This window comes from Taeniopygia guttata, chromosome 3, assembly GCF_048771995.1.
Source record: "Taeniopygia guttata chromosome 3, bTaeGut7.mat, whole genome shotgun sequence".
Classification (NCBI taxonomy): Eukaryota; Metazoa; Chordata; class Aves; order Passeriformes; family Estrildidae; genus Taeniopygia; species Taeniopygia guttata.
In genome coordinates, this window is record NC_133027.1 from 36,461,828 (window position 1) to 36,489,786 (window position 27,959).

A 27,959-nucleotide genomic window follows, 5' to 3' on the forward strand; every position below is an offset into this window, starting at 1 on the left:
AAAACCAGCACCTTTGCTTGAGTGATGAGTTCCAGCTGCATGTCTACTTTAGTGTGACCAGATCCCTCTCTAACTGGCCATGACTGTCCCATCCAGATTTCCTCTGGCCACAGTGAAAGCTTAAGCAAACTAGAGCTTATGTAGTCACCTCCTTGTTCACACCTGAAATGTGTCCTGGCTTTGAACTGAATCCCAGCCAGGCTGCCAGCAGAGGCCAGCTGAGGAAGAAAGCAAAGCCAAAGAGGATGTGAAAAGGAGGCCAGGAAGCACAGCTCCAGGTTTTGCTAGCATGCAGCTCATGCCATTAAGAATTGCCTTGTGGTGGGGAGGGCAGTGCACAGTGCAGTCACCAGGGCAATAACAAGATACCACACAGCTGTTCTAAATTAACTCGTCACATCCGGGAGCACAGGGACAGTGGAGCATAGCCATCATGGAAGAAAATACAGGTTCATTCACTTTCTAGCCATCTGAGGAAACAAACAAACTAAATGAGTCCAGATTCCATTCTGTGGACTTCGGGTACCCAGGAAACTGGGGCATGACATAATCCGGCAGAAAGGAGACAGCAGCTCGTTTCAGCTTCTGTAATGCTGTAAGAAACCACCACTTCCCCGCACAGTGGGGGAGCTCATGTTTTTAAGAAAAAAAGTGACCTGTTGGTCACCATTTACAATGTGTTTTTGTCCAGAAGTTCCAAGGAAGCGTACAGAAGTGGCAGCACTTCGACTTTGAAACATTTTTTTTCTCCAAATAATTTTGTTGTTTAATAGTGGATGAAGATGTGGACCTGCACTGTGAGTGCATGAATTAAAGAAGCAGGTGGGAAGTCTGATTTTCCAAAGAGATGGTCACCCCATGCTGTACCCCTAACAAGCTCTTTATTTAAGGCATTGGCAGATTTTCCCCTCACCGTGCATTTGCCAAGCCACAACTAAGAGCTTTCCATTTAGCCACGGAAGGAAAATCTTGAAAGCAATTCATGAATCTACACTAAAACCACTAGAGCTATAATTAAATCAACTCTTAAAGTAGTGTAACTCTTTTTATCGCTGAAATAGCAGTCTTTATTTTAAGCATCATTGGAGAAAGAGGAGGAGAGAGGCAAACATTTCCATGTGAAGGCTTGGAAACTCCTTTCAGCGTACTAAACATTCACCAAGGCTTCCTGTGAGAACTGGAGTTTGTCCTTTCACTGCTGACTGGATTTTCATCTGTTTGACCTCCAGCAGCCGGCTGAAAGCCCTTCTCCAACCCGACGGCAGCTGTCTTCGCGTGAAAGGCATCGGTGGGACGGCGGGGAGTGGGACGTGCGCGGGCGCAGGACATTGCCTGGAGCTGGGAGAGCACGGCGGGCGGGCGGACAGCGAGCGAGCAGCGAGGCGCGGCGAGGCAGAGCCGGCAGCCCGGGCGGCCGCCCCGAACCCTGCTCGCACACGCCCAGCAGATGCGGAGCACCTGCGGCGCCGGGCGGGCGGCCCGTGGCTGGCGGCGGGCGGGGGGCGGCCGGAGGCTGCGCGGGGGCCCCGCCGCGCCGCTGCCCGGCCCCCTTCCCTGGCCGCAGCCGCCCCCTGCGCGGTGCGGCGGAGCGGCGCGCAGCCCCCGCGGGATGGCGGGGCTGTGGCTGTGCCTGTGTCTGTGCGCGGCGGCGGCGGAGGAGCTGCGGCTGACCCTGCTGCACACCAACGACGTGCACGGGCGGGTGGAGGCGCAGGGCGCGGGCCCGCGGCGCTGCGCGGCGGGAGCACCGGGATGCTTCGGCGGCGTGGCGCGGAGAGCGGCGCGGGTGGCGGCGGAGCGGGCCGCGCACCGCAACGTGCTGCTGCTGGACGCCGGGGACCAGTACCAGGGCACCGTGTGGTTCTCCCGCTTCAAGGGCTGGGAGGCGGTCCACTTCATGAACCTCCTGCGCTACGATGCCATGGTAAGGCGGGCCGGGGAACGGCGAGAGGCACGGTGGGGTCTTCCCTTCCCTCCCTCCCTCCCTCTCTCTCTCCCCTTGAGTGCTGGGTCTATTCCTGCCTTCGCTCGCCTATGCCAGTTTTTCTCATTGCCGCCTCCTTCAGTGAGTAAAGTTGCATCAGGAAAGGCTGTAGATAATGCTAAAATCGTGGCCAAAGGCAGGTGGGAGGCAGGCGAGGAGAAGGGATTTCCTGGGTGATGGGCTCCCGGCCGATTAAGCAATGAGCTGGCAGCCCCAGGGGCGGCCAGAAACCGGGAGATGATGGCAAGGCTACACAGAGTGTTGCAATGGAGCTCTCCTTGGCAGAAGCAGGGGCTGGACGGGCTCTGTTGGAGAGGGGTTGACAAGACAAGGAAATGACCCCAGTAAAAGCCAGGCGAAGAGCCTGGTCTGAGCCAAAGGAGTCAACTCTGCCTGAGGCTCGCAGCCTGTCCTGCTTCGGTCCTGCGGGATAGCACAGGTTGCACAGGTTGGCAGTGCTGCTTCAAAGGGTGGAGGTTTTTAGTTTTCATCAATCCCACCCTGGTTGTGTCCAGTACCCTCAGAGCTGTGATCATGACAGGTGTATGAGGGGCTGTGTACAAACAGCCCAGAGATTACAACAGTGCCTTAGAAGGAAGGTCTCTGAGACTGTGCTAATCGTGCACCTTTGCTCTTGCCCCTTTTGGTCGTGCAAGTGCTGAGAGGAAGGTGGTATTTGTGGCTGAGATTGGGAGATGGCACTCCACGTCCTTAAATCTTTTGTCTCAGAGCAGTGGCTTATTTTGCTTGTGTACAACTCCGGAAAGGAGGGAGATGAAAGTCATGTTTGAGCATGACTGCTGTTGTGAGAGTGACTGGATCTTTATTTCATCCCAACTGTCAGCTTAAGGGGAAAATCTTCTGGGTGTATCACATTCTTTGTCTTCATCTTTTTTGCTTTGTCTGGAAAGGACTGTGCTTTCCTTTCCAGGTAAAAGTGGCTTCACGTGTGTATTCCCACTGCCTCAGAATAGCTGTGGAAGGGAAAATTATGCCTCAGTGCACTTTCTTAGGCTAAGCACCAGACAGGTCTGTGAGGGTTACTGCTCCCAGTTCACATGCCCTAGTGAAAGGTTTTCTAATTGTGAAACTAACATTGACAGGGTCTTTCCTCCCAATGGTGATGGAGAGGTGTGTGTGCATTCAGGACTCATCCTCACTGAAAGCTGGGGAGCACTATTTCTGCAGTGCAAGAAATAGCTTGAGGTGGTTTTTCCTACCTTTCTTCATAAAGCTTTCTGCTGTCTGTCATTTTTCAGTCTTGTGTTTGCTGGTATAACTGGTTCGTGGGCAGTCTTCGAGCCTGTACAGTTCCTGGTTATATCACAAGAAGAAATTTTTTCAGGCAGTGTTGAAGTACTGTTCAGTTTTAGAGAAGTTGTGTAGGAAGCACCTGGTTTTGGAGATAGCATGAGCTTTTTCATCAGAATAAGCTTTTAAAATAAACCAACCCCATACCAGATATCCAGAGGCTTGTGACAGATGTGAATGCTTTAGGCAAAGTAGTCAATCACTTGTTCTCTGCGGAGGTGCTGCATATTACAATTTGAATAGAAGGTGATAGGACAGGTGTAAACGTTCTGTAGCTTCTCAGTCTTTCTCTGCTGTCAAAGAGTCTGAGAAAGAGATGCCGAGTGACGAGTGTCGGGCAGTGATGCATCTGTTTCTATTCTTCTGTCCGTGGACCGTGCAGTGAGGATGGTGGCTGGGTGAGACACAGGGAGCAAGGTGAGAGCAGTACTGAGAAGGGTGAGCTGGTCTTTCTTTAAGTAAACTTTGGGAAACCGCAAGTAGGGGTGGGGATTACTGAAATGTTTAGAAGTGAGCTACGGGACTAGGATTACAAACAGGATGAAGGAGGGAGCATGAGTCACTAAAGTTGTTACAGGATGCGGGCAGGAGCCATAGGAGGATTTAGGACAGCCTGGAAGCATTAGAGGTTTTCTCCACAAATAGGAGAAATTTTATTTTTTACATTTACCTTTTTCTCATTTATACCTGTTATAACCTCCAATCTGTTTTCTCCTGTTTCATTACCTCCCAAAAATTATCATGGCACCAGCCTTTTTTTATGGTGTAATTAAGACTAAAATTCAATATAAATTCCTCAAAGGCAGTAATTGGAGAGGTGATGGAAGACTTCTAGCTTTATTTTTAAGTTTCATTCTTCTGTTAATTTGTATCCTGATTTTTGAAATATTTTTAGACTTGCTGCTTGTGAAAAACAGGATTATATAATCACATGTTGTGTGCCTGAATATTTCTGTTTATTGCCCCTTGTGACTTACACTTATGCTGGCCAACAGATTCAGATTTGGTTAAGGGATATTGCACAGGTGCAAGGTCCCAGGAGCTCTGGGTGTAGGGGTAGTTAGGTAGAGAATACCAATCCCAAATAGTCCACATCTTCCTCCTCAGAGGAGGAGTAATATCTAAAGTAAAACTGTATTTTTAGCTACCAGTGATTTCTCATTAACAACTTAGTAACCATCCACACCATGGGAAAAGTTTTGATTAAAGCTACTGTCCTAATGGACATGGAATAATCCAAATGCAAGACAACAAAGCCAAGAGAAACAATCTTTCCTAGCTGGTTGGTTAGGTTAGGATTTTGGGTTTTTTTTCCTCCAACAAGCTGGTGGCAGCTATATCCCATTCAATTTCATAATTCATTTGCTACCTTTTTTGTTTTTTAGGGTTTAAGTGTATATTTAGAAGGAACAGAAGGCATGTGCACTAGCCAAAAGGAAAGAGCTTTGTACCCTTCTGATATACTCTACCAGTCCGTAGGTATCTTTTCAGAACATCCAGACAGCATCAAGATTAATATCTTTCTTCTCTTTATTAGTATTTTTTTTCCAGCAAATTAGATTGCAATTAGAATACAGATAGGAATAGAACATAGTTGGAGTGCACTGTGTCTTCCCAAGTCAGGACTTTTTCAAAGATAGCTCTTGATTCTTTAGGAAAAGTGCTGCAGCAGCACACAAACAATTTGGCTCCTTCCCAGGGGCGTGAGCAGTGTTCTCATCAGTGTCAGCAGGAACAGCTGATTTCCAATGCAAGTTACTGCTGATACCCTGAAATTTTCACAGAGCTATTGACTACCTGCCTGTGAGGATAAATGGAGCCAGGAATCTTTGTCTGTCCCAAAAGGTAGACACTGCAAATCAATTGGTTGAAATACTGAGCTCCCAAACTGTGCTGGCTTCAAGGTCCTGCTTGGTTTGGAACGTGATCAGGGTTAATACATCCATTTGAAGAATAAAAGCTGGAGCAAGCACAGCTGGGTGTGTGGGTTGTTTAAGTAGAACAGAATGGTACATAAGCCTTCTGAGATAATGAATGCAGCTTTACCCAATTAATTTCAGAATAAAATTAAGAGCACACTTTTGCCTGGAAGAGTTGCCCCATTGGCTTTGATGCCTCTTACAGGCTTTGCTCCAGCTGCAACCTGAAACCTTGTATAAATTTGTTATTTACCAAGTTACACAATTACAGTGTTTCTGTGGACACATCTTTTCCTTGCCTAACACTTAAATATGCTACAGAGTCCTTGCGTGTATGGTGATTCTGCAAAATGCCACCTATGGAGGTTTTGCTGGCTTATCACCAAACTTGCAGGCACAGGCTTGTGGCAACTTAGGCTCAGCATGAAAAAGGGGCAGGTAGGAGAAATATCCTTCAAGGTAAGTCCCTTTCAGTCTGCTTAACTGACCTGGAGAAACCAAACATCCTCATCTGGGTGGTATTGCCTTGCTGATCAATAAATAGGACTTCTCGATTTGTGTGTCATGACACCTTACTGTGTTAAGCGCACAGCCACTTTGGATTGGCTCTGGGGGTTCTCCCTAACTGATAAACATTACATCTTCTTGCAAGTAATGATATTGATGGTGGATATGACATTTTCTTGTTGCATGTTAAAGTACAGAAAAACCTTTAAGTGCAACACAAGTATGTTTTCAAAACTAGTCCAAGCACAAAGTTCTTAAAATGCACTTTTTATTTAAAGAAGATGCTAAGTATCAATGACAATATTTGTTTTATTCAGTATTTAAACAACGTATTTTCCATACACAAAATATATGTTTTCCTTTGTGGTTAGTAATCTTGTTTTTTAGAGCTACGGGATCTAAAATGAATGGATTTTGATCTGGTGCACGGTCACAAACAGATAGGCTTTGGAGTTTTAAATCTTTATCATGTATCTGTATCACATCATCTGTATTCCACATCTGTAGCCATGTAAGAGAGTCCGAAAAACAAAAAACTATATCTAAAAAGAAAAATAACCCAACCACTTCTGTGTTCATGAGAAACAGCAATGTGTTGGTTTAGACAAGTTAGGGTTTTCTTTCATAGAACAGACTTTGTTTTCTCAAACATAACATGTATATAACTTATGAGACTATTTACACTGAATATTTGAGGTAGGTTCTCATATTTTCTTCTTGCTTTTCACAGGCTTTAGGTAACCATGAGTTTGATGAACGTGTGAGTGGATTGTTGGATCCTCTTCTTAAAAATGCAAATTTTACAGTCCTGAGTGCAAATATTAAAGGGAAAACTCCATTAGGAAATGAAATGATGAAATATGTTCATCCTTTTAAAATAGTTCATTTTGACTCCGAAGCAGTTGGAATTGTTGGCTACACTACAATGGAAACTTCTTTTCTTTCACAGCCAGGTATGTTTTCTTTAGTATGTAAGTTTATGTCCTTTGTTACTATTTTATTTTCTACTTTTTTAAATCCAAAGAAAAATGTTTTCAGCTGAAAAGTGAGAAGTATGTTGTTTTATCAGTATTTACTTTTATTACGCAACTTTGCCTGATTTTTAACTTTAAAAAGGCATGCTGACATAAAACCCTCTTTCATAAAGACCTGGACCATATCTAAGAATATCAGAAAGTGAGATTGCAGGAGAGCTCAGGGGCTGTTTGGATTTTTATTAATGCGTGGGTTTTTAAAGTTATATTCCATGATATTTTTATAATTATTTATTCATTTAAATGAAAGTTAAAACATGAATACCACTTGTCTCTAGCATGAAGCATGACATTTCTCTGCGTGTTGAAATTTTGTTCTTGGATACCTCTATGCCCAAAAACAAGAAGAGGTTCATACTTGTTTTTGAAGCAAAAGTTGCCCAAGATGTTTTTAGCTTCTCAAAATATTTGCAAAAATTTGACTACAGAAGGAACACCCATTCAGCTTTTACCACAATTGCTTCATTCATGGGTAAAATTAGAATTGATGAGGAAAAAGACTTCTCAATTTCTGACTATTTTTTCCAGTGTTTCAGGTGGTTTGGTTTGATGAGAGTTTTGTTTGGGTTTGTTTTTTTTAGTAAAATAAAATGGTCTACTGGAATGAGAAACACATTTAAATCAGCTGTAGGAGATATGAGTCACTGCCCGCTCAGAGTTCAGCCTACACGTAACAAAAACAGAGTTTCTTTCCTGGTTTTTGCAGTTAGGGATTCACTGCTTTGAAACACTTTCACATTGAAAAGGGACTTCACATTATTATTTCTCTTTCTATTGCTTAGTAATACAGAAATAGTACATTGTTTTTCTGAAAAAAATGAATATTTAATACTTTGAGGAAGCATTAGAATATAAAACTATTCCTTCTGTGATTTTTAATTCCAATGCTGTATGTTTAACCTGTCAAGAAATGGACATCTGAGGTCTGAATAGACTTATTGATCTCACTTCTATTTTTTAGTGATGTGGTTTTAGGTTCCTGTCTTTTTGTCCCCCAACAAAAGAAGAAAATGGATCTGGTTTTTGTGCAGGCAATAGAATTTTACCTGTGCCTGAGGGCATGAGGGTGGATATCATCAGACGTCATGCTAGGTTTGAATAATGACAGCCAATGTTGTGCTCCATTAGGGATTAATAAAATCTGCTGCTGCTCTTCTTCCAAACCCCTGTGTTGGGGCAGCGAGATCATCAAAGTAACCATCTTGCAAATAAATACACTAGTTGAAAATCCAGATAGTGCTGGAATGATTCTATGAAGCATTTGAATACATTTCCAATAACATTCAGACATCATATCCAATGCTTCAGTATGCTGAGACATTGTAAGGGACCACGGCTAGATAAAAAAGCAGTGTTAAAAGGGAAGTCTTGTTAACTCCATCGATGGAGCTGAAGCATCCCTAAGGAGGTATATCCCACAGTGTAACTGAGCAAAAAGCAGAGGAAATTCTAACAGCAACATTTATAGTGATCAGAGTTTTTATAGTTTTCTGCTTTGTCTTCTTGGTGTGTGGAGGAACATTTAGAAGCTTTGAAAATGCGAACTCAGGACACATTAATATAACTCAGTAGCTATATATTGCCCATGACCCAGCAATCCTTCAGACTGGTAAAATCATGGCAGACATGGGTCAGTGGCTAAATAATTATCAATCTAGTTTCTTATGTTCAATTAATAAGGGACCTTTCTAATTTTAAATTCAGCACCTTGCATATCTCAACACATTTCTTCTAGATGATTCTGTTTGCTCTGCCTCTGTGTTTTTTGGCATGCTCTATACTCTTAGGTCATTCTCAAGGCAAACAGGAAACTTGAAAATGCTGAAATGTAAATTCCTACATTACTGCCTTCTCTGAAAGTATTTTTTTGAATGTGATTTCTTCTATTGTTACATTTCCATAACTTCCACCCAGCTATGAAATTACAACTTGTATTTTTCATAATCTGCTTAAAAAAAGGTCATCAAAATACTACAACGGAGTATAAAGTCCTTAAATCTGTGTTTGCATTGGGAGAGACCAGTTAATCTCTGCTGGAGATGCTGTTAATGCCACTGTTTGGAAACCATAGGGAAACACATATATAGACTACAGCTAATTGTCAGTTTTTCTGGAGTTCTCTGTTTTGCTATGTACAACTATCTCAGCTGAGTGCCCAGCAGGTGTTTCCATGTCCTGAAAGAGTAGCTCATAACTTGGCACATAGACACAGTTACCTGTGCATTTACTTTCTAGTATTTGATGGTTCCAGCCCACCTGCTTTAGATCTGTAATGTTGTTTGGTCCACTGTATTTTTGTATAACGTGTAAACACAAACCTACTTACTGTGTAACCCTACAGGCAGCAAAGTATTTACTAAAACTATCAACTTGGCAGAGTTTACAGAAACAGAATTTTAAATTGCATTTATTCCACTTTATTCTGGCTATTTTACATACTTTTAACAGGCAGAGGGTTCTTCTCCCTTGTTCAGATGTAACAGTTTGGCTGTTTTTTTCTGAAACTCTACCTCATGTAAAAAGAGAAGAGCATGCCAAATCAGCTTAATTCCTTGAAAGAGAAGTGAAATATTGACATGAGCAATAATTTAGTCAGATTTTATTCAGAGTGATTTGAAAAATGCTAGATGAATGCTAAGCAGTATACTGCTTTTTGCCTTGTTTCTTAGAGAACTGAACAATGTAATTGCTCTTACAGTCCCCCACTGTATAATTTTCAAACCTGCTGGCCCATTTAATATCATCACATACTCCAATGACTAGGATTCAAATGCCATGGCTAGGCCATGGAGAAGGGGTGAAAGAAGCCCCTGCAGCCCCAAGCAGAATTCCCTTTCTGAGGGCAAGGCAGACAACAGGAGATCAGTGGGTGAGTGGATTGGCAGTGGGATGATCTACCTGAGCTCTGGTGTCTGCTTGTCCTGACATAACAGTCAGGAAAGGGATGGGCTTACCTGCACAGGATGAACCTTATTTTTCCCTCATTATGAAAGTGGGTTGGTTTGTTTTGATACCTTTCCTCTACAACAACCTGAAAGAAGGGTGTAGCAAGGTGGAGAACAGTGTCCTTCTCCTAAGAAACAAGTGACAGGTCAAGAGGAAATGCCCTTGAAATTTTTCCAGAGGAGGTTTACATTGGATTTTTGGGAAAAAAAAAATTATTCTTGGAAAGGGTTGTCTAGCACTGGAACAGACTGCTCAGGGAAGTTCTGGAGTCACCAATCAGTCTACATCCCTGGAGGTGTAGATGTGGCGCTTACAGACACAGTGGTGGACTTGGAAGTGCTGGTTGGACTCTATGACCTTAGAGGCATTTTCCAGCCCAAAGGATTCTATGATTCTGTGGGTTGAAGACTAATGAAAATGTGTCTTCTATGTACGGTGCATTTGTAGGCTGCAGTGGTGTGAAAGGATGGTGCTGACAGAGCTGGTGCTGATGGGGAGAGTTTTTTTGTCATCAAAGTTTTTTTGTCATCATACTGGCCATGGGAGATGTTAGCCCACTGGCACCTGCATGTTGGCACAGCTCGTCAGTGGCTCATTCCTGCTCTTTGTTTCAAGAGCTCAGCTCTCTTTGCAGAACTGGTCCCCATGCCAGTGAGTGCAGCTGGGCCATGGTGCAGGGAGGAGTACGTGAAGAGCCTGTGCTCAGGGATCAGTTCTTGCACTTCCCTTTCTGCCAGCAGCTCTGCATCAGGCCCAGCTGCTGCCAAATGCAAGGATGTGCAAAGAGGGGCTGAAGTCAGTGGCTTCCTTCAGCCTGGAGAAGAAGGCTAACCAAATATAGTCTTGAACTGGTGTAAGGGAATTTATTAGAGAAGAGAGGGACAGACACTTCCCAGAGGGGAAGAGAAAGGACAGGAAACAATGGGCACAAGCAGTAACAAAGGAAATTATGGTGGGACTTCAGGAAAAAAATTTTCATGGTAAACATGGTTAAGCCATTAAACATGTTGCCTAGAGTGACTGGAATTTCAGCCAGCTCAGATTAGACCCTGAGCATCCTCATTTGGCTTTCTGTTTGTTCCTGCTTTGAGTTGGTTTTGGACTACATGGCTCCTGGAGGTCTCTTCCAACCTCAATTAACTTTTGACTCTTTGATTCTGAGAAGAGGTCCACAGGAAGAAAATGTGGGGATGCAGTGCACAATTCACTCTGCAATGTGCAGTACAAAGATTCCCTCGGGCACTAACAGAACTATTGAATGGGTGTGGTACTGAACCAATTTATGTTGTAACCCTCTTTTATCTCTTCCATTGTAGCAGCTTCCTCCGCATTTCCTGAAACATTTTGCGGTGGATTGTGAATTCGTTTCACTCCTCCCTTTGTTATGAAATAATACAAGTCTTTTTACTTTAAAGGCATATTTCAAAATGATTTGATAAAAAAATTCTGTAGGAAGGAGAGAAATTAGGTAGAGGAGGAATTGATAGAAAAGTCACCTGGTTGTCTTCACCAGAAAGTCTAAGTTTACAGTTGGTTGAACCTGCCCTTAAACTCTATTCTTAAACCTTTATCAGGGAAATTATCCTCTTACATAGGAAGTCCTTTTGTGCAACCCAAACCACTGTGCCCAGGATAAAAACGCCTGTTTTTCTAGTGTTCATGTAACTGTTTGTCACAACAGAGTAATTTCAACGGGCACAGAAAACTTGCAGAAAGACAGCCAGTTTCCAAACATCCTTGTCCGGAAAAGGTTTCTCCTTTCCGTTCCTTATGCAGTTGTTTCAGGATGGTAGTTCAGATGTGTGCTGTGCTGTATTGGTATTACTGAGAGTGATTCACATTAGGTGAGATTATTTGTATGAAAAGGCAATTCAGATTTTAATGGAGGACTTTGAAGAAGCTGATGTTTAAAGCCTTGAGGAGGGGGGATAAAGGAAAGAACAAGATAAGGGTGCAGTAAAAAGGGAGATTTAACTTGGTAAGAAGATAAATGATCTTAAAGAAATACAGCTGGGGAAGAAAAAAGCCTTTGTAATAGAATAAAATTGTTTATATGCAAACACTGGCACATTTAGTTTCCTTTTTCTAGTTAAATAATAAAAGCCATTCAATTTTTGATCCTACTGAATCTTTTGATGCCACTGAATCTTTTTATAGAGTTATAACTTTTTTTAGTCTAGGCAAGTACATACAGAAGTTTGCAGAACATACATTACATACATTGTTGCAGAAATGTTGTATTAGTCTAAGTCACAGGTGCTCCTGAGAGGCGGAAAAACATCAGCTCAGATCAAGAGCTTGAACCAGCTAGGTATATTTGAAAGGCACTGCCATTCAAAGTCCTTTTAATTATACAATCTAATATTTGATGTCAACTACTTTATTTCAAACTAGCAATTAAGGTACTTTGTAAGTAAATTCTTTTCATTTATTTTCTTTTTTAAGGGGATGATGTAACCTTTGAAGATGAAATAGAAGCATTGCAACTGCAAGTGAATAAACTTACTGCTATGGGAGTGAACAAAATAATTGCACTAGGACATTCTGGTTTTACCGTGGATAAAAATATTGCTCAAAAAGTGAAAGGAGTGGATGTTGTGATTGGAGGACATACAAACACATTTCTCTATACAGGTATTTTACTTCTTACTAAAATGTTGTTTCTAAAGCTAAGCTGAAACTGTTTGTCTTTAAGCTCAGAGAACTTTCACCAATGTAGTTTACTGCTGGCTGCGTTCAGCCAGGTTCATAGCTGGTACATGTCCATAACTTCCACGGAAGAAACCAATTTAAAACAGCCTGTGCACACCAAGTACCACAACCCACTGAGAGCTTCCATAATGCTCTGGATGTTCAGGGTGACCTATGCAAAGTGGGGAAGAGGAACTAAGGTAGTAATACTGGTAAATTACTGCTAAACATACTGTATTTCTTTTAAACTCACACCTATGAAAGACTATATTAATTGTCTACTTTTAAACATGTATGTGACTTAACCAGAAAAATGATTCATAGAAGACTTCAAAACTGCTACTGGTGTTGATTTTCTCTGTAATGTGATTCTCTATTCATAGGTCTTCATTTAGTCTGCTATTAAAATACTTTCCCCAACTTTCATCTGTTTTTTTTTCAATCCTTCTTTTAAGCTCTGACTTTATTCTTCTTTTCCATAGAGGCAGATGTCATTCCAGAGATAAAAATTCTGATCTGTTTTCTCCTGCAGTAATGCTATTTAGGCAACACCTAGCATCAGCAGCTTACCCAGTGCTGTTACCTTCCCCAGAGTGTAAGGACACAAGTAAAAGAGAGGCTGTTTTTTTCTGTTTGATTGAATTTTTAAAATTCTTTAAATTTAGCAGAAACTTTAATAACCGGTTGAGGCTATAATGGGAACTTCCTGTATTTTTTAGAAAAGCTTCCTGTGTGCCCTAGTCACAGGGATAACATTATGTACCCTACCCTAGGAACTTGACCACTTAAAAGGTTTGCACTATCATCCTCTCCTCTCCTCTCCCTATTCATCTCCTCTCTGTTTCTCACACTTTCTTTGTCTTATCTTCTCATGCTTTTTTTGTCTTTTTTGTCTTATCTCTCACCTTTTGTTATCTCACTTGTTAAAAAGAAACAATTGCATGCCGCAGTTACACTTGAACAGATCAGAGTATCTCTTGAATTTGGCCCCAGGGAATAACTTCGATTACTAATCTGGAGGCACAAAGCATTTACACACCTACCTACAAGTCAGAGCTCACAAATGCTTTGCATGGGGATGCAGCACAGAAGTAGCCAAACTGGAACAACAGGAGGGACCATCCCAATATCATGTGTCTAAGAGTGACCAAGGGGGATGGTTGAGGGGACTGGATGCGCCTGTGGAGACATTTTACTCAGATCTGCTCATGTTTCCCACCAGCTTGCAGCTCAAGGACTCCCCAAGACAGAAGTGATATCTTGATATTTACTTCTTCTTCTCCTCTTGACTGCCTTCAACTTCCAGAACAGCCTATAGCAGGGCCTTCCAACACTGACCTGCACATCCCACAGAGACCTTGGCCTTGTCTTGGGGTGCGGTCTGCAATTTTACTGTTTCACAAAAATTTCACTTATTTTTGAAATGGGGAAAAAAAAGGGATGGATTCCATATCCAAAGTGTGCATTAATTGTGGATTTACACAGTGGAATCCATATTATCTTGCAGTCTTGTTGGCCAGTGCCTGTAGGGAGTTCGTGCCTCATCATGGTAGCCACAGTAGTCAAAATACCTTTTTGGGTGTGATCCAAAGAGGTGCCATGTGTCACAAGTTGCAATCATGATGTGAAGTGCTGCAGGAGCTGAGACATCTGTGCTCATATCCTGTCTAGATCTGCAGGAGTTTGCAAGCACAGCTCTAGTCACCCCAGAGAGTACCCTGCTGTCGGACTATGTCAAGCTGTTCCACTCCTCCCCCTTTGAAGCTGTCCAAGATTCACAGTGTCAGAGACAGCACACTGCAGAGCCTCTGTAGCCTTCAGGTTAAAAATCTCAACTGGGAATGACTTCTGGTCCCTTTTCCAAGGGCTCTGTTGTTTTGATAAAACAAAACTGTCTTACTTTTTTTATTAATATTGGCAAGGTGAGAAAAATAAGGAAGTAATGTCTGGGGGAAATACACCAAAACTATCTATTTGGTCAAAATATGATGTTTAACAGAATGTGGTCTGAGCATATAATTTTTATCCCAAATGCAGTGAAACACATGCTCACCCATTCAGGAGTATCATGAGTGCATTTGTGAACCATGCCCTGCTCAGTCAAAGCCACCAGTCAACATTCCCAGAGAAACAGCCACATCTGTGGAAGTGATTTCACTGCAGAGTAGAACATCTGATTTGAAATGTCTTTTTGCATGTCTCAATGCATATATATAAGCTCTCATTTAAATCAAGAGGTGTAATCAATAACTGGCAGTAGAATCTGGGAGAATGTTCTAGCTCAGTCTAAGTGGAGATATATGAGCTGTTCAGCCTGTTCTGTCATGGAGGTTTAGAGACATACTGCCCATAAAGACATCTACACAGAGAAATATTAATGTAAGGGCTTCATCCTGGACTAGTCCACCTGTCTCTAAGATATTTTCCAATCTCCAGTTTATCCACAGGTTATAAGGCAAATATTGTCCTGACTTGTTCAGGTGTGCATTTGGTTTGTAGAACTGATTCAAACAGCAGTGGTACTTTTGGGTTAGAGCAGTTTAATTCCTGGTTTTCATCAGAACTGATATTCTGAAAAGGTAGTGTGTTGGCTAAAAACAGGGTAAGAAATAGGAAAGTGTTATATGTTCTTCAGTCACCCAGCATGAGTTTGTGCATTTGTAATGAAGCAGCATCTCATGCCTTGACTGAGCATGAATTCTACTGCTGTGTTCGTTGGGGTAAGATGCACTGAATAGTCTTTGCATTTCAGAAGGAACACATCTATCTTACAAGGGAAAGATATCATAGTGCTAATTAATCCTGCAAGGAAGTATCAGAATCAATATTTTGTTAGGAAACAAGAAATGAGTAAGACTCTGGGCAAGCACTCAACTACACACAGCTGATATAAACTAAAATAATGCCTAGAAAGAATATCTTTCTAATGCCCTGTTTATTTGAGAACTAAAGACGGACAAGAAATCAAAACTTATTCCTTTTTCTGTTCAGAAAACCCCAAATTTATTGTGTGCACAAATCCTGGAGAGTCCTCATTAGCTACACGATTTCTTAAATTCTTCACCAAATAAATGAATAGTTAAGTGGCACTCCAAGGAATCAACTCTGTTGGCCTGGTTGAAAGTAGAAAATCTAGTTCTGTGGTAAGTTTGGTTCAGTTTGTGGTTTGTTGCAGCTCTTCTCCCTGGAGAAATAGGAGGGATTAGAGAGGAATAGGAATTGTATTGGAGTTCTAGAAGGAACATTTATCATGCTGCTTATCCTAGGATTTAATATTAAGTAAACAACTGTAAATTGAAGGAAACAAGTTGTTCTGTGAACAGTGGAAGTGAGGAGGTTGCTTTCCTCTGGATTCATGTCCTCATGCTCCTCCATGCCCCTGCTTTGCCAGCAGCCCAGTGATCACAGACACACGATGGGAAATGCCACTCCTTTTGGGACAGGAGTAAGGAGCAGGCTCTGAGGGAGCTCTGTCACACAGCACGTGAGGGCTCTTGGAGCTATCCAGCCTTGGACCGACAGTGGGGCAGAAATAATGACAGGATTAACAGCAGGGAGAGATACTGCTCAGATAATGTTGTCAATAATCAGATAAGTCAAGGAGACACAGGGAAGCCTGGTACCCTTGAGTCAAGAGCTGTGCTGTGCAGTTCCAGTTTTCTTTCTCACTTTTTGCCCCTGTGTGGTTTCTAATTCCTGTGCTAACCTCTGCCAACTGAGCTATCTCTTTTTCCTGCCAGTGCTTTGCCTTAATCTGTTTACAAGTTCTATCCCCAGTCATCTTTCAGACTTTGCAGGTTGATAGGAATTTTAAACCCATGACCACACAACTTTAATGCTAATGAAGGTTGTTTTTGCAGAGGATTTGCAGGCTGTCTGAAATTTTGGAGGCTGTTTGGTATAGTGAAAAAAAAAATCATCTGGCTCTATGTACAAATTCACAGAATTGTTTGTAGGTATTCTATCTGCTTATTAACAGTAAAATGAATTAGACTTTTCAGACCAAAAAGTCTATTCTATGTTTTACTATGATACTTATTTTCTGTCTGATGCAGAATAATGTAGTATGAAGGCTTGACAGTAAACTTTTCATCCAGTGGCTGGTATGTTGGCATTACTGAGGGGTTTAGATTGCAATAATTGGAATTAAAAGTTGCTTTGTTGCTGTTGTGATGTGATGTCATGGCAGAGGGTGCTGTCATAACTTTAAAAAACACTGTGGCAATTATTTGAGTTTGTGTGCTGAAAACAACGCTGTCTCTTATGAGATAACTGAGCAATCAAACGTCTGCTTGTTGTCCGATACAGCCACGGCTGTTTCTATCCACTCTGGGTTTCTTAAGGCTGAGAAATGTTTGAAATGTCACTGTAGTAATTCCTTGAAGGTCACACGAGCTGAAGACCCGCTTTTAATGCTTGTTCTGTGCAGGCACCCCACCCTCTACTGAAGTGCCAGCTGGCCCATACCCATTCATGGTTGACTCAGATGACGGGAGGAAGGTGCCAGTAGTACAAGCTTATGCTTATGGAAAATATCTTGGTTATTTAAATGTTACATTTGACAAGAAAGGGAATGTAGTCGAAGCAGTTGGAAACCCCATTTTGCTGGACAACAGCATTCCTGAAGGTATGTGGACCGCATCCATTTGAGTTTGCCTGCAGCTCTCTGCTACAATTCAAGTCTTGTCATGTTAAATACAATGTCTGAGTAAGAATTTAGCTTATTCACAGTTCTCTTCGGTGTAGGGTTCAGCCTGTGTAACAGTTGAATATGCATGTATTCAGAGTGTGTTTTTATCTATTTAAAATCCCTGAAAGTCCTTTTGCAAGAGTTCAGGTGATACAATACCTTACCACTTTGTATAACCTGTTTTAGCTAGTCCTGTAATTGTGATTTAAAAGATCATGAGGACTAATTTACAGCTTTGCCAGAGGCTGGGTTCTTTAAGCAGAATTTAGAGCAATATAGAAAAGTGGAAATGTTCCAGGAAAAACTTGAAGTACCCTGTCAACTGCTCTGCCCACGTTCAAATACAATATACAAATCCATGAGTTCTTGTATGCAGTGCTAACTGTGTTCAATATTTTCACTCTGAAACATTTAAAGAAGTGGGAGGAGGAGAGTCTCCCTGTCACTTTTTGTTTGTAACTCCATCTGAGCTCTATTAATTGGTTGGGGGTTTTTTTGGGGGTTTTTTTTGTTTGTTTTGGTTTTTTTTGTTTTGTTTTGTTTTGTTTGTTTTTTGTCAGCTCTGCAATTACCTAGGGCTGGTTTTCTAATCTGTTTCTTCTCCAGTGTATCTGAGTATTTGTAAAACAAATCCTGTAAAAATTATTTGTTCATAGATATTGTGTTATTCTCAGTGACCTATTAATGCAGTGAGATTATGTAATGAAACTTTATATTCTCCCTCTGAAGTCAGTAAAACTTAAAATTCAGATACACTGGTGGTATAATTTTATAAATGTTGTTCTTGCTGACAAGTGTGAGCAAATTGATTAAAACTAGTAGCTGATATAAAATAGTTGTAACAAATGTCTGCATATACAAGTAACTTTGTTTTTTTTCTGAAATAATTAGATTTTCACCCAAGAGACAGATGCACATAGAGAATTAGTTTCTATAAAGGATTTATTCCCTGACATTGATATTTAAGCTATTTTTCCTTTTAGCACAACATTAAAGGGAGCAAATTACAAACAGAAAAGGAAAAAAAAAAAAAAAAAGCATCAGACCAATCTTACTTGTATTTTTAAAATTCTCTCATCTGTCAAGGTAGGTATTAGAAACCCATCAGCCAGAGTTTAAAATAGGACTGGGCAAAAGTGCAGAGGAGGTAACCTTGCTGTGGCACAGGACCGGCTTATTTCCTTGATTGTCCTGTCCTGTCCTGTCTTCTCCCCTTATGGGCTTTTTTTGAAGTGAATATAGTTGCCACATTGCTTGAGAAGCTTTTAGGGGAAGTGTAGCCTTTTAGAATCTTGAACACCTTTTTCTTCTCCTGAGGTTTGTATTCACTGAAGTGTCATTAATATGAGATATGTATGATGCTTACTCTATACTTTTATATTACTTTACAGACAAGCACATTAAGGAAGAAGTGGAAAAATGGAGAGAAAACTTGGGGAATTATTCTGAAGAGATTGGAAAAACTAGTGTTTACCTGAACGGTACAAGCCAAGCATGCCGCTTCCAAGAATGTAACATGGGAAATTTGCTTTGTGATGCTGTGGTAAGACGATTCCACCACAGGTGGCAATTACATCTAAGGGTTACTCCAGAGCTATCCAGATCCAAACTGTCAGCACATGGGCTCTGTGCCTGCTTTTCAACAGTGCAATATGCAGTGTGTCCCTAGAAAGGCCTGGCAGAAGCAAGGCTATAAGGAATGCTGCTGTAGAGAGTAAGCAGCAGTTCGTTCTTTGTGCATAGCCTCATAGAGAACACAGCTTTCTCACACAAGGCTTTCAGGCTGCACTTTCAAGGGACACGGCAGTCTGATCTAAGAGCCCAGCAAGGAGCAGAGCTCAGCTCCCCTGCCCCTCTCCTGCTACTGGCCCCTGCTCACAGCACTCACCCTCTGTCCTCTCGTTACTCGCTGGGCTTTGCTGCCACTTCAGTGCACTGGCACAGAAAACAAAACTGCTGACAAGAATTGTCCCCCTGAAGAGCCCAAGAGCTGCCAGCTGAAGCAAGGAGTGGGTGGGAAAGGCCATGAGCCCAGCTGGGCACAGAACACCCCAGCCCAGAGGGAGCCACCAGCCCCTGCTCTGCTCTGACAGGCACTACTGGGCTTTAGCAGCCACGTAACTCCAGAAAAGTCTTTTTACAAGAACTCACTTCCTGTTTTACTGCCCTGCAGCAGCACCATTTCATTTAAGTGTTTCACACAAAAAACATTCACTAATGTTTTTCTGTTTCCCAAAAGTTAATTTTCCCATAAAGGGAAAGTTAATAATCATGAATTTTCAGTTAGATATGTCCCCAGAGCTATTTATCTAGTCCATAGTATTGCTCTTTTTGTAGTCCTCAAGATAATTCTCTAGTTCATGAGCTAATTTTCAAATCAGATTAATGTTTGGGAATTCTGCATACAATTCTCCTAAAATTGGAGCACCTTGCTTTTGTCTTTTTCTTTTTTTCTGCTAGACTTTTAAATATCTTTATTTGCAAAAATGGGAACAAATGCTTTAGCACTTTTCAAGCTTAAAGAATGTAACCCTGTAATCTTTCAGAAGTCTGTAGATTTTCTTGCAATACATTTATTCTTAGGGGGGGTCAAATTCTATTTTAGTTCAGTGTCCCTAGACAATCACTTGCAGTCATCAGCAGATACATAGATTTCTTTGTACTGCCTTACCAGTTCTCTACTTGCTTTCCCGTCTGCTGACATGTGGTTAGAGATATAAAGGGGAAAAAATATACCTGCCTATTCCACTATCTTTAATATTCAGAGTTGTCCTGAGAAATTGAGAGATTAAGAATTGCAGAAGACTGAATGTTTGTGCTGGGTCAAAACAGAGGTTCAATTCAGTGATGCATCTCAACCAGTAACCCAAAATCTCAGAATAAAAAGGCTGACAGGCGTAGATGGCATTTTACAAAGGACTTAAATGGGACTCGGAGGTGAAAAGACTGTGAAATTTGTAACAGCACTGTGTGAGCTCCTCTTTTAAGCTGTCTCAGCTCAGGACTGGGAAGTTGCAATCCTTTGATTATGAGTTACAAACCTAAGCATGGATCTGGCCTCAGGGCATAACTTCGATGACCAAGCTGGAGGCATAAAGCATTTACAGAGCTGCAAGTCAGAGGTCACAAACAGGGCACATAGGGGTACAGCAGAGAAGTGACCCACCTGGAACACATGACAGGATCATTCATCCCAAAGTTTTGCCTCCAAGAATGACAGACTGGGGAATGTAGGGGATGAGCATAGTCCTGGACAAGCCTGTGGAGCCGCTGTGCTCAGATCTGCCCATGTCTCCCACCAGCCTCCAGCTCAGCCATTCCCAAGGTAGAAGTGGTCTCTTGACATTCTCTACTGGAACATGCGGGGAGAGCAAGAAACAACAACAGGGAGAGGGAGAAGGGGAGGGAGACAGTGGGGATTAGCTCCTGCAGAGCAGCTCCGCCTCTCTTTGCCTGCCTCCAGCCTTCCAGCAGCCAGTGGCAGGGTGTTCCACGGTGGACCAGCACATCCTGCAGAGACCTTGCTCTTGTCAGTGTGTAGCCTGCTGCTGCCCACTGCCTGCATAACTGCTGGGGGCCAAGTGGTCCTTGCTCTGGAACACTTGCTCCCCATCCACCATCACACCACTCATGATTTTATAGCCTTCTTGAATATTTCCTTCCATTATCTGTTTAACAGGTCAGACAGTCCAAGTCTACATCCTCATCCTACATTCAGAAGTTTTCTGTGTCTTTGGTCATCCTCGTCACCCCTCTCTGAATCTTTTGGGTCTTTTTATCATTCTTGAAATGAGAAAAGACACAAATTCCTACCCTTCTTCATTTTATAGGTTTTCTTCATTTTATAGGTTTTTGTCATGTGCTTCCTCTACTTCTCTCTGTAAGACTGAAGAGTTATGACCATAGTCATTCCTATATGGAAACCAGTCCATCCTATTATCTTAGTTAATTCAGCCTTTTCCCATCCCACTCAGTTATTTCTGAGGATTAATACTGGAGGCTCATCATCCTGAGGCAACTGAGCAAATATCTGGTCTCCATTCTCTTTTCTGTTAAGGATGTCACAAGCAAATATTATCCTGTCCTTGCATTTTGTCAGGGCCTCACCACTGAACTGCTGGGGACACATTGCTGTGCCTGTTTCCTGTTTTTCCACTGTTCTACACCTCTCTAGTTACCCAAGACCCTTCTAAATATTAAAAACCAACCACAGAGAAGCTGAAAAAACTTAATTCCCTGCAAAATTATTAATACATGTTTTCCCTAGGAGATTTTAATGAACAACAGTATTTAAGGTCCTCTTCACTTCTAAGTTACCCAAATACGCTTGAATCATTTGTCTTTATCACAGTCATTGAAATAAAAAAAAAATCACTTTTCTTTCATTCAGCTCGCCTGCCTTGGCCATGCCAGAGACACACAGACTACGGCAGAGCCCAAGAATTCATTACAGTAAAGGGCAAATATTTTTTATGTTAAGAATTTTAAAAAGCAAAATACTCCTTTGGGTTTTTAGTAACTTAGTATTTTACAACAGGGCTGAAGATAATGTCAAAAAAAAAATCAAAACCTTTCTGGTTTTTTTCAATCTCAGATTGTATTTGGTGTAAATTTCCAGAGTCTATAATAAGTGCAGATAAAATCTGTTTAAACATTTTCCTTTGGTAGCTTTATGAGAATGTTGGGCGTCCGGATAAAAGGACATGGAACCATGTTTCAATGTGCATCCTGAATGGAGGTGGGATACGGTCACCCATTGATGAGCAGAGCACTAATGGTAGGTAAAGTAACCAGCTGAATGCAACTTCATCAGAAAGAAGGAATCAAGTTATGTCAGCCTGAACACAGTGTTAGGTATGGGCTTGTTTTGATGGGGTTTGCACGGTGTTTAGATGCGATTTCAAACTTTCTCAAATGGTTGTCCATCATTTGAGCACAACTACACTCGGGCTGACATTGACAGAAGTCTCTGGCATTGTTTGTACACAATGCATTTTACAATTTCCCTCTCTCCTTGCTGCCTTGGAACAAAGAAAGGTCTTCTGCTGTACAAGGTCATCTGGTATGGTCGCTGTGAGCCTTCTGTAGTCTGCTGTAGAGTAAGTAAATTCTGTGGTTTCTGAATGCTAAGGTTTTAGTTTTTATTTTCCTGATACCACATAAATGCAACGTGAAAACAAACAGCTTTCTCAGTTTAACTAAGTCTTTCTGTAGGACCGTGTGAGTAAATCTTAACTGGAAAAAGTGCCTGACAGTATGAATAGATGTGTTTCTTTAGCTTAGATTAGTGGTTTGTCATGTTTTTAGTAACTCTGTTCTAATAGCAACACATGCAGTTACATCACACTCCGATTTGTTTTGATACTTGCTGGATAATAAAAGATGCAGGTTCTTTGGGACAAAATACGTGAATTTCACCCTTACCAGCCCTCAATTTCTTAAACTGTATTTGCCACGTTCCTTGTCAAAAACTTGATGTTAAACAATCCTAAAATAATTCTGTAAACAACGGGAAAAAGAAACAAAAAAAACCCAGCAACAACCAAAAACCCCAAACAAAGAAGTGAACAAAGTCTCTTTACCCCAGGTAGCATTACTGTGGAAGATTTGCTGTCTGTTCTACCATTTGGAGGTCGTTTTGATATGGTGACATTAAAAGGCTCCACACTGAAAGAAGCTTTTGAGCATAGTGTGAGGAGATACGGACAAGGAAGTGGAGAGCTGCTGCAGGTTGGAGGTATATTTTCTTCTTTCCTCTTCCCAGTTTTCCAAAACAGCCATCCCTCCTGTTGGCCTTTTTACATCTGGAAGCCTTTTTTTAAGACTGGAATGTCAGTCTGGCCAGAGATCCTTGCCCTGTGCCTCTCACATGCCAGCCAGCAGCCACTGTTTATCTTACGTGTGTTTAATTGAGCCACTGCAGCACACAGCCCATTGCTGTTCCCTTCAGAAGAGACAGTTTCCTTGAGCTTCCCAAACCCATAATGGCATCAGTTTAACACTGCAATTAACTAGGGGAAAATATAATTTAGTATAGCTGTAACACAGAAATAGCTGCAACAAACTCCAGTTTTTAGTTCCTAACTGGCAGCCTACCTGTGATGAATTTCAATTTATCAAAATAATTTTGTGCAATTCTCTAATGATTGATGACAGTTTTAGAGTTTGTCCAGTTTGCTATGGAATTGCTCCAGTGAATTTCTAAATATTTTATGTATTAACTGTTAATATAAAAAATCTACTCATATCTTTAATTGCAGCTGCCTATGTGTTTATCCAGATGTGTATTAGGCTACAGTCATGTTTATTCCTGGTCTCTCTGTGATTTAGTGCAGATTTTAGTGTTTAGTTAGCAGAAGAGCTACACTTCAAGGGCAGGGGCTGATGCATTCCCTCCTTCCAAGCCTCTAATCCCATACACCCTGAAAATGTGATCCCTCACACGCCACAGACACAACCCATGTCTCACACTTTCACCAGTAAGTTCCCATATTCTTAGGGTACCTCTAATGTAAAACAGGAACAAGCTCTGCTTGCTGCCTCTTCACAGAAAAAGAAGAAAACCAGTAGCTCTGGAAAGGGTTCAGGATGGAAGATGCAGAGCAGAAAGAGCGCCAGGTTTGGAAGAGCCTCAGTGTTTTGAACGACCTTTAGTGGCTTCCATCTGCAGATTCTTGGCAGGGCTGCGCTGTGGGCTTGGCTCTGCCCTGGCCTTGATCAAGGAAGGTTCACAATGAGAAATGTTGCTTCTCCTACAGTGAGGAGACACTGCAGTGTACAGCCCTGGTCCAGCTTTCCTTTTTCAGGACAGTGCCTATTATCCAGAATAGCTACCAAGTTAGGCTGGCTTTAAAAAAAGTCATTTCAGCCAACAGGCCAGGGAAATGAGACAGCATGTGACTACAGAAATAAGGGAAGGTATTTTTATCTTGCAGTATTCCAATCCCATGACCAGTAATTTCCTTTTGTGGAGTAGGGATGAGACCAGAGATCAGATAAGTAAATAAGGTGGGACAGTGCTTCAGCAATTCTTATTTCTCTTGAGTGTTCTTACATAGAAGTTGAGCAAGTGTGCAAAGAACACAGGGCATTAACTGTAATTCGGAACAATACAACCCTCGGTCACAGAAAGCAATGCAAAGAACCATCTGAAGATGAGGGAGAATGCTGGATCTGGCCCTGTGTGTTCGCCATGCCCTGCACTAAGTGGCATTCCAATGTGTATTTTTGTAGGCATCCACGTGGTCTATGATCTCTCCAGAGCCCCAGGAAGCAGAGTTGTCAGCTTAGAAGTGCTTTGCACAGCATGCCGAGTCCCAGCCTATGTCCCACTCCAGATGGATGCGATATACAATGTGACTCTGCCATCCTACATGTTATTTGGAGGAGATGGCTACAGTATGCTGAAAGACAAAAATCTGGGATACAGTAAAGGTAAGGGGGATACAGTCCAGGTAAGTATGGGCACTAACAGAGTAGCAGGCAAACAACTCCCAACAATTAAAAGATGTTTTTACAGTCCAAACCTCAGACTTTTTGCCAATACTCGATGATCAAATTTGCTTCTACCCTGACAGCTCTGGCTTGCTAGATTTAGTTGTAGGCAGCAACTACATTCTTTTTCAGTTAAAACCACAACAGTTTCAAGGAGAAACATCTTTACCAATTCAGCACTGCTCAGAGAGCAGTCCTGAGGTTGTGGTAAACCAGAAAAGCAGCAAAGAACATGAAGAGTACATCTTATGCTGCCTTGCACTTGTACTCATTACCGAACAATGCATCAGTAAGAAAGGCGCTATTTTCTATAGACCTTAAATTTCCACTGTATAGGATTTAGAAAGACAGAATCATCACCTCCACTGTTAAACAACGTGCAGCTCAGGCAAACAACACAGGGTGAAGGGAAAGAAGCCAACCTGCTCGAAGGGAATGAGCCTGCCCAGCCAAAACCAGGGACCCCCAGGAGCTCTGCAGGCAGGAGAATGCAGGGTGCCACAGACACACCACAGGTCGAAGAGAGGTGTTTTGTAACACTGGTTTAAGGTCCTCTAAAGCTGCATGCAAGGTGTTAGAATGTCTGTGTTTGTCCAATTGCTATCATCCATCCTTTAGGATGACAAGAAACTTGAAAAAAAATTGAGATTGAAATCCATTATTTCTGAAAACACAAAAGGGGTGCAATGCTGTATTAAAAAAAATGTCTCATAGGAGGCAGTCTACATTTTTGCAGACTTAAATTCTGTATGTTCTGCTTGTTCATGGTGAAAGCATGCTTTTACCTCAAAAATTTTCCTTTAGGACCTTTGATACAGGCTAATATTTTGTTTCTACAGGTGTTTAAATTTAAAGTTCATTCTCACAGGTACAACTGGTGTTTCAAATCAAGTTCAGCAAAACTTGATTTAAAACATCAGCCCTACTTGAGAGACTGAGAAAGATCATTAGGAATAGTGAAAGGGAACAACCTGTAAGGTTCTAGTAAAGTCTTTCAGTACAACAGAAGGGTAAAACTGTAATTGTTCTTAAGATGGAGGGTTACCCTTTAGTATTTTAAGAGTTTGGATGAGAAGGGGCTCATTGCATGGTTGGCAGCAGTGACTGAAAAGGGTATCCCATTGTAGAAAACCCATGTAATACCTTGTGTTTGTGTGCACACAAGCAGTGCCAAGACTAAAAATTTCTCCTAAAAAAAGTAAATTTGAAAAAGTGTAAGTGATAGCTTTGCCAGGTCTACAGCTCTATACCCCAAACAGGTGGGAGACTATCTCAATCTGGCTGGAAAATACCATTGTAACAAATTCAAACAAGCCAGACAAAATAAAAACAATTTGTTTGTTTTTAAAATACAAGTTGCTACCAAGAATGCTGGCTACAAACCCCCACAGGCGATGTGTGCTGATTCAGAATGGCAAACCATAGAAAACAATTTGATTCTTGAGCTAAAACTGAAATTTAGGCAAATTCTTACATTTTGGTTAAGAGCTTGGCAGATGCAGAGAATGCTTTTTTGTTTGTTTATTTAGGTGAACCTGATGTTGAGGTTGTTTCCCGCTACCTCCAGAGAATGAAGAGAGTTTACCCAGCAGTTGAAGGTCGAATAAAATTTTCTTCTGGAAATCTTATCGAAGCAAGTCTCACCCTGATGTCTGTATTGTTCACTGTAACATTCTTGCACACTTGATTTTTTGTTTGAAGGAATACAGGAGGAGAGATGATACTGAGGAAGCTCTAAGAGCCTGCTCTCTCCTGTTACACCTTACAATGAATGAGCAGTGAGGCTGCTGCACCTCAGCAGTGAGCAGCCCCCTGCCTTGTCTTTAACCTGGTGGTGCCACTGGAGCACTGTGTGCAGGGCAAGGGGGCACAGCCCATGACTTCTCTTGGTCAGAATCAGCAGGTACCTGAAACTGAGGTCTCAAAAGCAAAGTTCCAGCTAATACTTACTGCTCAATCACAGAACAGAGACAGGCCAAAATGGGGTATTATAAATTGTCAAATTCTTTTAGCTGCTTTAGACAGTGAGTTAAGAACCTGATTCCAGATGTAAACAAGCTTCTAGAAATGGATTTATTATATATGCATATTCCTTTCTTTGATCTACACTCAGGGTTAAGGTATTCGATATAATATCTCTACTTTGCTTTCAGTTATGTTTATCATACCTACATGAATGCCTGAAAGAGCTGGATTAAACTTGGTGCCATTAAAATAATGAGGTCTATTTAATATGCAGTTTTAAAAACTTTTACTACTGAAAAAGCAGTGTCACACTTTTATTTTCCATTAATAAAGGATGCAATGAAAGCTTGACTTGATTTTGACCAATTTTAACAAGCTGAGTATTCTTCACTCTTAAATATGACAAATTTGGGGACTGTATCTAGAGTGAGAACACAATCTGTGACTGTTTTTCATATAAGTATGCTCAATTCTATACCTCTTCCAAAGAACAAAGCACAGGACTGGTGCCTGTTACTCTGTATTAGCAACATTCCAAGAAAATGTCAGATACAGGTATTGACTCCTGCAGCACTTCTGACATCCTTTGGAAATAGTCAGGTAATGGGGCTTTTTACAGCATAACCTGGCTTTATGATAACTGTGACTATACCTTTTCTATAGGAAGGCTGTGTTTAAAAAAATAGTTGTAAGAGACAGGCTAATAAGTATGAAATCATATTAAATGCTAAATGTACATTGCTGATGCTTTATCAATAAATGATTGCTTATAAATTAGGGCAAAAATATAATTATTTTTCTAAGATTACTGGGAATTTTGACATCAACATGTTTGGGTTGTTTAATGCTGTTTTAAATTGATTGTTTTGAATAAACCTGCTATGTTTCCCTGGAAAGCTCACTACACTCTTTCAACACTGAAGATACTTGCCTCTTCCTTTCATTGAACCTGTAGATTTCAAGGAGAAGGTACATTAAGATAAACATTCAGGATGCTGAAATTTAAAGAGCCCATTCATTTCCACATCCATTCAAGGGCTGCTCCTGAAAGGCTCTGGACTACACAGCTGTATTAGGTAAGGGATGCAGAACATGGATTAGGTAAGGATGCAGAAACGACAACTGACCTTGTCACACTGTGAGTTATGCCCTGGCATTGATGATTTGTCACTTCTACTCCCCAAGCTGTTAATTTACAGACTGGTCTTTCCTCACCAACATCACACCAGTAACAGAGAGGGCACTGACAGACACAGCTGTGCCTGCACTCTGATTCTGAGAGTTGCAACAAGTGCTTTGGCAGAGCCAGAAAGGAGAGAAATAACACTTTTACCTTCCCTTGACAAACAGAAGGGAAAGGTCTGCAACAGTACTACAGACAAATTACATTGACAAAGAACAGCAATGCTGCATTAGAT

The 27,959-nt window shown here is 41.5% G+C and overlaps 1 protein-coding gene across 1 annotated transcript; it reads left to right on the top strand.

Moving 5' to 3' along the window:
• The first annotated feature begins 1,356 nt into the window (after positions 1-1,356).
• On the top strand, positions 1,357-26,448 carry NT5E (5'-nucleotidase ecto). The gene is made up of 9 exons (XM_030267551.4): positions 1,357-1,924; positions 6,452-6,674; positions 12,147-12,335; positions 16,822-17,019; positions 18,474-18,625; positions 21,751-21,859; positions 22,670-22,819; positions 24,316-24,516; positions 26,106-26,448. Exons 1-9 carry the CDS (start codon positions 1,448-1,450, stop codon positions 26,261-26,263), a joined length of 1,857 nt encoding a protein of 618 aa, XP_030123411.4. The 5' UTR covers positions 1,357-1,447; the 3' UTR covers positions 26,264-26,448.
• The last annotated feature ends 1,511 nt before the right edge of the window (positions 26,449-27,959 follow it).